The 10,280-nt window shown below is 44.4% G+C and overlaps 1 protein-coding gene across 6 annotated transcripts in view; it reads right to left on the minus strand.

Moving 5' to 3' along the window:
- Window positions 1-6,074, minus strand: part of LOC117795961 — a 45,325-nt gene extending 39,251 nt beyond the window's left edge. For 2 of the 6 annotated variants that reach the window (XM_034642297.1, XM_034642296.1), the window contains exon 1: window positions 5,460-6,070. In XM_034642297.1, coding sequence (XP_034498188.1) covers window positions 5,460-5,860 — 401 coding nt within the window. In that variant the 5' untranslated portion in view covers window positions 5,861-6,070. Of the gene's footprint in view, window positions 1-5,459 lie in introns of all 6 variants that reach the window. The other 4 variants (XR_004620150.1, XM_034642299.1, XM_034642300.1 and 1 more) reach the window with 4 other exon arrangements.
- Between the last annotated feature and the right edge of the window lie 4,206 nt (window positions 6,075-10,280).

Here is a 10,280-nt window from a genome sequence, read left to right on the forward strand (position 1 = left end):
TACTTTTAACTGCATTTGATTCATAGAATTTTTAATTTCTGCCAGATTTGCTCTCGTTTCCACCCTTAGAGATCCTATATTCTCATTAATATTTTCATTAATACTTTTTTCAAGTCTACACATCATCTTGACCATTGTTACTCTGAACTCCATTTCTGATAATTTGGTTACATCCATATCCATTAGTTCTGTGGCAGAGGCCACAGACTGATTGTCTTTTCTTTGCTGGGGGGGGGATTTCTCCTTCTTGTCATTCTTATGAGAGGTTGTGGGGTTGTCCAGAGCCCACATTATTGACTGGGACCCAGGCAGTGTGCACTTGTTCTATAGGGACCTTAGGGATGTGGGCTTCTTGATTTTTCAGCCTGCCTTCTGGGGGAGAGCCTGCCGTGCTGATACTCAGGCAACCCTGTTTGGGTAGAGTCTCTGTGTCCCCTGCGGGGGTGGGGGGATGGGGATGGGCACACTATGAGCTAGTATTTCTGGGCTCTTGTTCTCTGGCGGCTTTCCCTGGCGGTCTGCTGTGCCTCTTGAGAGTCAGAGCAGCAGTAGCCGAGTCTCAGCCTCTGTCTCAGAGCAGAGGGATCGCAGTCAGCTCTCCACTGATGTTCTGGCCACTTTAACTCTGTTTCTGTTGGTGCTGCTAAACCCTACAGTGTCCTGAGATGTGTGCCCCACAGCCAGTGTTGCAGCCCTCACTTGCAGGGCCGGCACATCTCTGTCCTTTGTGTTTCTAACACCGCCAGCCGCCCCACGCGCTCCTGGAGCTCCTGGTCTCAGTCTGGTTCCAGTGAGCGCACCGGAGCTCCGTTTCAGTCTGGTGGCGCGCGCCCCCGGCTCACGGTCTCAGTCTGCTGTCTCAAGGGTGCGGGTCCGCGGTCCGCCTGCTCCCCCGTGCAGGTGGCTACCGCTTCCCGGTGCCCGAACTCGGCGGCTCCCTCCCCCTTCCGTTTATCTTCCGATATCTGTGTGCGGTTTCACGGCTCCCCGCTTCGTACCTCTATACTCATCGCTGGAGATGTTCATTTGTACAGATCCAGATGTATCTTCCTGCATCTCAGGCTGATTCCGTGGATGTTCAGGATGGTCTGGTACCTATCCAGCTCAACTCAGGGACCAGCTGAAAAAGGGGACCCCTACTCCTACTCCATCTTAACTCCTCCCTATATCCCAAATGTAGTTTGTTATTTTAAATTTTTATATTTTGTATTCCCTTTTTTTTTTTTACCTATTTTCTTTGGCTAATAACTACAGAACAATTTTAATAATAAACTACTGATATATTTTTCATTTTAGTAGGAGTGCCTCTAGTATTTCTTCACTAAGCATAATGTATGTGCACTGACATATGTTTAGGTTTTATATTTTAGACTTACATTTTGAGATTTTTTTAAAAAGAATGTTGAATTGTATCAAATGCCTTTAGCATCAACAGAGATATGATTTTTCTCTTAACACAATCAGTTGCATTAATATCTGAATAGTAAACCATTTCTTCATTTTAGCTATGAAATTTACTTAAGATTGTATTATTCTTTCAATGTGTTGCTAGATTCTGTCTGATAATGCTATCAGCTTCATTATTACAACACTGATCTATATTTGAATCTTAATTTTACTTTGTTTCTGGTGATCTACATTTATAATTCCTTTATCCTGAATGACTTCATCCCTTAAATATTTATCTCCACTGCAATGCTCACTCTACTTAGTTAATGTTTACCTAACTGAAACCTATTTAATTCTTTAATCTAACTTAGCCTTTGGTCTTGGTTATGTAATCATTTTGATATTCTTTACTTTTTTCTGGACTTTTAGTCACTGGAGAAAATTGCAGTTAACAAATTATGAAGAAAATCAGTTTTCTCTAAAAGTAACAAAAGCAATTAGTGAAAGACCACTGACAGATTTCACTGCTAAGTGCGTGTGAGAGAGGAGTCCCTGCCCAGGCTCAGAAAGGTGCCATTTTTTAGGAAAATGTGTAATGTCCCGGTGAGGAAATAACCCAAAGCAACTTACTCAGTGTCATTGAATTCAGTAAAAATTAATAGGACAGATTAGGTTTTGTGATCATTTAAAATGTACTGAAAATCAAATTTAAAATGTAATTAATTATGCTTTATTTATATCATTAATCTCCAGAGAAAATACCTGAAACATCCCCATTTATTAACTGTGCAAGAGGACGCTTGTGAGTATCAATGGCGTAGCAAGGCTCCACTAGGACTTGTGCAGGGCAAAGGGCATCCCAGACTTCCAGAGTTTTCCTTGTCCCCTGACCTGTTTAGAAAAGGAATACCTACAGTAAGGCCGAGCCTGGGAATAATTTTCTTACTAACGTTGGAAAATTATTGAGAGGTAGACCCTTCTGTTAAAATACTATACAAAGTTTAACTATTAAGCAAATAAGACCAACGTAATTAAATAATCTTTAAAAAGTTAAACTGATATCCATGTAGTGATATTCTCAATTGCCTCATCACACGAGGTTGTTAGTAATACATGAGAAGGGCTCCCCTAAGTGACGACAGGGGTCTGGGTGTGGTTAGAGAAGCCATTTAACGGACCTGGTGCCACTTCACAATTAATTTCTGAGGATGTGCCAGGATCTGACTATGCCCTGGGGATAACATAGATTAAAAGTGGCCAGTCACGGTGTAATGGAGTATCGATGGTCTTGCGTATCTGCTTCCCGAGAACGTGAATTAGTTGATCTTAAGGTCAGAGAAAGAATGTACTAGGTGACTAGACACCAAAGTGCACGAGGGCAGGTTCATATATGAACTCATTTAATCCTTGTTAAACTATCAAGGAAACTGAGGTGCAGAGAGATTAAGAACTTTTGAAGGTCACAGAGCTAGTGAGGGGGAGCTAAGATCTGAATGCACATTTCTAACCGCATTAGTTCTAAATCCCCTTAGATGAAGAGTGTAAAGACATATAGTAAATACTCGTTTTAATTACCATCATTATAACCTTGATCTTAGGAAGTGTTTCTTGAAATTCTACCTCCTGAATACCTATCCCTTGAATTTGCTTATTTCCTTCTAAGTCATCCAGTTGTTCCATCTTCTATTATTTCTGACCCGGATTACTGCAGCAATCTCTGCTTCCCACCTTGCCCCTTCCCATCCTTTTTCCGTGGGGCAGCCCGTCCTCTTGCTAAAATGCCAACTTGATTTCATCTGCCTGATTCATCAAGCACCAACAGACAACCAGGCAATGATTATGGGATGAATGAATGAGTGAATTAGCTATAAGACTTTGTTGGCCATAGTTTCCTCTCCATTACATAGTACTTACATGACCCCTACCCCATNTTCATCAAGCACCAACAGACAACCAGTCAATGATTATGGGATGAATGAATGAGTGAATTAGCTATAAGACTTCGTTGGCCATAGTTTCCTCTCCATTACATAGTACTTACATGACCCCTACCCCATTTGACTCTCCATCTCATTTTTTCCAGCTTCTTTTGCTAACACTTCCTTCTTCCACAGAATTAATTTTTTCAATAGTTATTCAATCCATCAAGTGGTATTGTGGATTTAAGGGTAAAATGCAGAGTAGGGTTCGTAGCATGGTTCAATGGGGTAAGGACACTTTATACCCTTCAGTTTCAAATTGCTTGCAAATTTTAAGTAAATGATTACAATTAATACTGACCTTAATCTCATACACTTAGATCAAAGCCATATTTTTTTTTCTCTTAGTTTTGTTGCTCATCTAATGTCTGTAAAGTTTTACCACACCCGTCATGGCTGCTGTTCATGTCATCCTCATCTGGCAGCCATCATGTATTAAAGGCAAAAGTTCAGTGTTTGACTCTTGAATCCTTGCAACCTTACCAGTTCACTCACTGTTATGGACTGAATTGTGTCCCCCCTTCTCCCAAATTCATATGTTGCAGCCCTAATCCCCAATGTGACTATATTTGGAGAGGGACTTTAAGGAGGTAAGGAAGATTAAACAAGGTCATAAGGGTGGGGCCCTAATCTGGTAGGACTGGTATCCTTATGAGAAGAGGAGGAGACCTAGAGCTTACTCTCTCCATGGAGAGGAAAGATCATGTGAGGACACAGGGAGAAGGGGCCATCCCCAAGCCAGGATGAGAGCCCTCCCCAGAAACCAACCCTGCACCTTGACTTGGGACTTCTAGCCCCCAGAATGGTGAAAAAATAGATTTCAGTTGTTTAAGCCCCCCCTAGTATGTAATACTAGGACAGCCTAAGCAGACCGAGACACTAGCATTGCTGGGAGGATTAGGAACCCAGCACTTCTGCCCTTCTCCTCCTACTTCTAGAACCCTGGGTCAGGGCTGTGTTTTAACTGGAGCCTGATCTTAATCATGGGGCTTGAAGGAAGTGGGCAGGAGACAACAGTGATGCTTGAGTTTCTAGTGCCTGGAAGTCTTGGGATTTCCAAGATTGAGGAGGGGAAGAATGTAAATTAATGGAGGAATGGGAAAGAAGAAAGGAAATAGTTGCTTAGTCTGGACACCAGGCCACGGAGCCCCCCATCCACGGATGTGCTGCTCTGATGTAGGTTTCCCGAGACAGTGGGCTCCAGCATCCCGTGGTTGGGGGAGGTCTCACGAGTAAAGCACCAATTTTCTCTAGATATGTCTTCTGATTACTTTAAAACACACATGGATCTACCTTTTGAACTAGTCTTAAGCCGAAGATGATATCAGTGATAACCTTTCCTTAATAGTATTTGCTTATAATATTACAACTTAGAGGCAAAGGGAAAGTTTTTCACACAAATAAGTTTCATTCAAGAATATAAAATCTATCTGTTTTTACCCGGGGAGGGACTGAGGAAACGGGAAGTCGTGGTGAAGATGGAGTTGAGAGAGTAAATTGGATAGGAACAGAAAGTGAAGGCCAGCCGGTGGAGGGAGAATGTCAGGGTGCAGACCCTCCCTGCTTTGATATTGTCCCAGCCCGTACACTGAAGTTCATGGAAATGCAAACAAACAAAAACAGTGTAATAAGTATTTTCTGTCCTTCTTGGTCACACATGAACCTTAGCAAGGACTGTAGTAATGAGGTGGGAGTGAAAAAATATTCATTCATCCTGCACGTTCTCCCTGCTATGGTCAGTGGCTTCCCCAGACCCGCACCCCGATTCAGCATTTCAGGGCTGTCCTCACCATCACCCTCAGTCCCCTGTACCCTCCCTCGATGTGAGGCTGGTCTGTGAGCTCAGGTTTAAAAACCTTAAACCACCAACTGGAAAGATGCAGGCACGGGCTAGGTCCTGAAGACAAGGTTGAAGGTGAAGGCAAGGCGATGGGACCTTGCCACTGAAAGGCTGAGTGGGGAGGCCCTGCAGATACTATGCAAGTCCACTGGTCAAGAATTAACTACACCTCTCTCTCAAGACCTCTAGGCACTTAGGGTGGTTTCTGGTTTTTTTATACCCAAACCCCACTGGGGACTCGAGTTACTCACCTTGGTCTTGTCCTGGATGAGGCAGCAGATTGACTGTGATGTGGGAGCCAAGGAACATTCCAGAGCGCACTGATGCCGATGTGAGTCTTCCCCGGTCCTCTGCTTGGGATCCTCTTCACTGTGCCAAGGCAAGGCCCCAGGACGGGGAGCAGCATGGATTGCACTCGTGTCGATGTGATGGGAGTGCAGGTTGCCGTCACCTTGCATCCCGTGGCTGATTTTTCCCACAGGGGTACTACCTGGGCTCTACTGATGGCATGATCTGGTGTGTCTCTCCTGCTCTCAGACACCTGGTGGCGTGACCCGGTGTCCCCTCCTGCTCCCATAGAAGGACTGCGATGGCTCTTTATCTCGGACTCACCAGAAAGCAAATTCAGCATTGCTTTTTCTCTTGACATCATTTCCTAATCAGGTTTCACTTCGTTTTGAGCCCAAGTTGTGGGTAAAAAAGCCATGAGGCTCAGGAGCCTGGTCCGGCCGAGGACGTGCCCAGGGAGCAGCTCCCCACGAGGCAGGGCGCGGAGTTGAGGGGCGTTGAGCAGGGTGTGGCGACAGAGTGACATTTGAAATCGTGCTCATGGCACTCTAGACGTGGCCGTCCTTCCCCATGCCCGGCAGCAAGCAGGGCTATGATCCTGGTTTACCATCGGGGTCCCTCGGGCCCCCAACACCGCCCTGGTGATAAGGACAAGGCAGTCTGAGGACTGCAGCAGAGGCAGACGGGAAGGTGCAGGTGTGGACCAGCGGCTGGTTTAAAAAACCCAGAATAACCAGTAGGCAATTAGAGGTGCAGCCTTCCAGAGGACTCCGCAGTGGGCGCGGGCATGAAGGGCAGCCGCAGAGCACACACCTCTGAGACTCCCATTCCATTGTTTCTCCTTCCCTCTTTCATCGTTCATTTTAGCCAGAATTCAGCTGCGTAGCAATGACGAGACACCGAGGGGCAGGCCTCTCTCTGTGTTCCTGGTGCCGAGAGAGAAATGTTGCTTGCATATTGATTATTTCATTTCATGAATATTTTATGAGCATTTATTAGCCCGTGGCATCCCCGCGTAGGCAAAAGCTACATGTTCACATGCACCAAGGGACGTTAAAAGAGGTTGCTTTACATAGAACGACAAACTAGGAAGTTCTCAACCCGTGAAGATTCCTTTTTCTGAATGCAAAAAGTATATATTTATAGTATGAAAAATGTATTCACTCAGTAAGAAATTCAAACAACTCAAGGTGTGGAAAATAGAAAAAAATGGAACTACCCCATAATGCCTCCCCCAGATATAGCCACAGTTTACAGAGTATATCTTTAAAACCTGTTTTGGGGGTGCCTGGGTGGTTCATCTGGTTAAGCGTCTGCCTTTGGCTCAGGTCATGATCCCAGGCTCCTGGGATCGAGTTCCCCGTGGGGCTCCTTGCTCAGCGGGGAGCCTACTTCTCCCTCTCCCTCTGCCTGCCGCTCCCCCTGCTTGTGCTTACTCTCTCTCTCTGACAAATAAATCAATAAAATATGAAAAAAAAATCCTATTTCATATACTTTGGAACAACTATTCAAGAGCTTTTTGAAAACAGAAAACGTTAAACACTCAGAGGACATGAAAGTATTACCATTCCAGTTAAAGAAAATAATCTCAAAAACCTTCCCAGATTTTAATATTTCACTAGAAATGATATTAGTTAATTCATATGTGAGGTCCGTATCAGGAGCCGCTCCTGAGAGGTCAGGCACGTTACCTGAAGTCCTCCCGGGATGGAGTGTGCTTGCCCAAGCTGAGGCCGTGAAGCTGGGTCTCAGTCCTTCCGCTTTGTGATTGCTCATTCAGGTCGTGCCACACGGGGCCATAGATCTTCTAAAACACAGCTCTGCCCAGCACCCTCAAGCTTGAAATTGAAGAGCTAATTTCCCTTGACCATTAAAGCAAACACTGGATGTGATGGCATCGAGTTTCCTGAAGTCTGAGAGACGCTAGCGATGCTGGACTCTTGAGTGGGGATACATTTATCTGAAGGGGCAAGAGGTCCCCTCCTCCACAGAGCTGGCTGAGAAGGACGTAGAGATGTGCCGAGTGGGGTCAGGACCTGGCCCGCTGAAGATACCACCTCAATAATGACGAGCAGGACATTGAAGCGGAGATCATATTTGGAATAGTTTTGAAAGCCATCTTAAGGAATGCCTTTATTCTCTACATTCCATCTTCTGTTTGCCCATCAAAATCTTATCCATTCTTTAAGGCTGAGCCTCGGTCTTGTCTTTGGCATAGAATCTTCGGTAATAATACTTTTTCCCTTGTGCTTTTAGTTTACAATGCTGCAGCAGCACTGTGATTATAGTGGATTGTTATTTATCCTTTTCCTCCCTTAAGAACGCACTTCTTAAAAGCAAAAATTATTTGTCTCTATGGATACTACCTGGTGATTAGTTCAGTTATGTATAAGAAGAAGGTCAATAAATACACACTGAATGAATACATCTAGCAGTTTCTACAGGAGAATAAGACTAATTGCGTTAACTGTAACAGTTGGATGCTTCCACAGAGACAATTTTCTGGCACGAGTGTCCAGAAAATAGGAAATTCATGGTCCACATCTCCTCGTGTCCCTGTTATCATTTATACTGCTTCTCCACACTGCTGAGTAATGGAGCAAATCTTTTCTACTTTATTACCGCTTTTACCTTTCTTTCTCATGACTGATAATCCATTGGGCAGGCTCAATGTCCATCGTCTTCTCATTTGCTGTTTGCTTTCTTCTTCTACTTGTGCCATCACACACTCCAATTTTGGCCTGTTTAGGCAAGATTCATGCTCCCGGCTGTAGGACCTTTTTTCTCCTTTGCACAAATACTTTTTAAGAAGGATCATACTTCTTTGGTGCTTTATTACAATCCAGTAATGCCTGGGTATCTGTTTTCCTTATTGGAAGTAGAGCATGGCCTATGGATTCGGCACTGACTCCATATTTAATGACTAAAGATAGTAATGACTTAAAGATACTAATTTGAAATATCCCCTGTTTCAAATCTGACGTTTTACATGCAAGGAATCTGAGATCCCACCTGAGAAGAAATGCCAGGCGGTCCAGCAAAGCAGCGTCTACGGGTTGCAGAGTTCTTCTTCAGAAGATACCAAGCTAGGGTACTTCTGTCTTCCACTCTTTACTCCAGTTTGCTTATCAGGCAACCATCGGTTTTATCATTGTTCCTTCATTTGGAGACAGAACTAGTAAGTTTTGGTCAAGCCCTATGATTCATTTCCTTACTTTCAAGCAAGGTCATCGTGGTTCCCATTCAGAGCACTGCCAAGTGCTACCCCTGTGGGGAGGGGATGCAGCCTCTCAACCTAAAAGAGCTTTGGTGGGGCAATGACTCATTAATTCCCTTATGCCTTTTCCAAATGCAGATAAAGCTTACAGTTGGTTAAGTGATGGGACAAGGTGTGGAATGAAGGTTGGCACCGGTCTAGGGGAAAAAGTACATTTCCTTTTCCAAAGTAAAATATTTATTTTAATTGGCTCACAATAAATAGTAGGGCAATTGTAACTAACAAAAGAAAAGTGTACTTTGGAGAACAGGCATAGTAAAGGGAAAAAAAGAGTACGTAGAGATGGAAACATTTTGCATCAATCATTTTTATGACTTAGAGCAATTTTATAAGATTATAAAATTTGCTGGAATTAGTAGCTCTATAGAATAATTTTGAATCACAGAATTTCAGAGCTGGAAGGTACTTTACAAAAATAACAGATTGAACCCCCCCCATTATATTGTAGATGAAAAAAAAATGAGGTCAAAGTGTCGAGACAGGATCAGTTCCAATTCCCTTTGTGTATCTCTGACTGAAAAGTTTGGGTGAATCACAAATCTTGATTGCCGTAGCCTCGACCATGATGTACACACGGAGAAGAAGTTGCAGCCGGCTGATGGTCCATCACCTTTGCTGTGACTGCTGGGGTTTGCACACACTCCCAAGGGTATCTGGACTGGGTTAAGGAACAGCTCTCCTCATGATCCTCTGTGCCCCTAAAGATGCATCAGGTTATCAGGACTTCTAGATAGGTGGGAGTTTGGGCTCTCCAGACCCTCTGCGTCTCTCAATTAAATGTTCAGGTTGGTTTTGAGCTTCCCAGGGCTCCAGAGATGCTCGGGAGATCTGGAATGTGGTGCAGAGGTATAGAGGTAATGCTTATGACAAATACTTGTAAAACATAATAATGTGACTCTTCTGCTTAAAAGTCTTTAAAAGCCCTTCATTGCCAACACTGATATTTTATTTTATTTTATTATTTTGAATTTTTAAAGAGATTTTATCCATTTTTGGGAGAAAGAGAGAGAGAGTGTGTGCGAGTAGGAACAGGGAGGGGCAGGGGGAGAGGGAGAAAGAACCCGAAGCAGATTCCGCGCTGAGCACAGAGCTGGACCCGGGGCTCGATCCCACAACCATGAGATCGTGACCTGAGCCAAAACTAAGGGTCAGACGCTCAACTGACTGAGCCACCTAGGTGCCCCAACACCGATGTTTTAAAATGTAGGCCTTAATGACTATTCGGGTACGGTGAGGCCAACAGATCAGCAATTGCTATTGAAAAGATAATTTGTTACTCACAGTTCTCAAGAGGAGGGCCGCACGGGGAAGCAGCAGGGTGGGTCAGGAGCTGGTGGGAGCAACGGCGGAGCGTGGGCAGCAGCCTTCGTGGTAGTTTCCTCAGGAAAGACGAGGCCGGGTAAGCAGGCTTAATAATTTCGGTGGGCTCTGGGGTGCAGAGGCTATGTCTCATTGTGCGGTACCGGCCCTTCGAAGATCAGGGCAGAGGAATGTAGCCTGGGGGGTA

Source organism: Ailuropoda melanoleuca, chromosome 14, assembly GCF_002007445.2.
Source record: "Ailuropoda melanoleuca isolate Jingjing chromosome 14, ASM200744v2, whole genome shotgun sequence".
Lineage (NCBI taxonomy): Eukaryota > Metazoa > Chordata > Mammalia > Carnivora > Ursidae > Ailuropoda > Ailuropoda melanoleuca.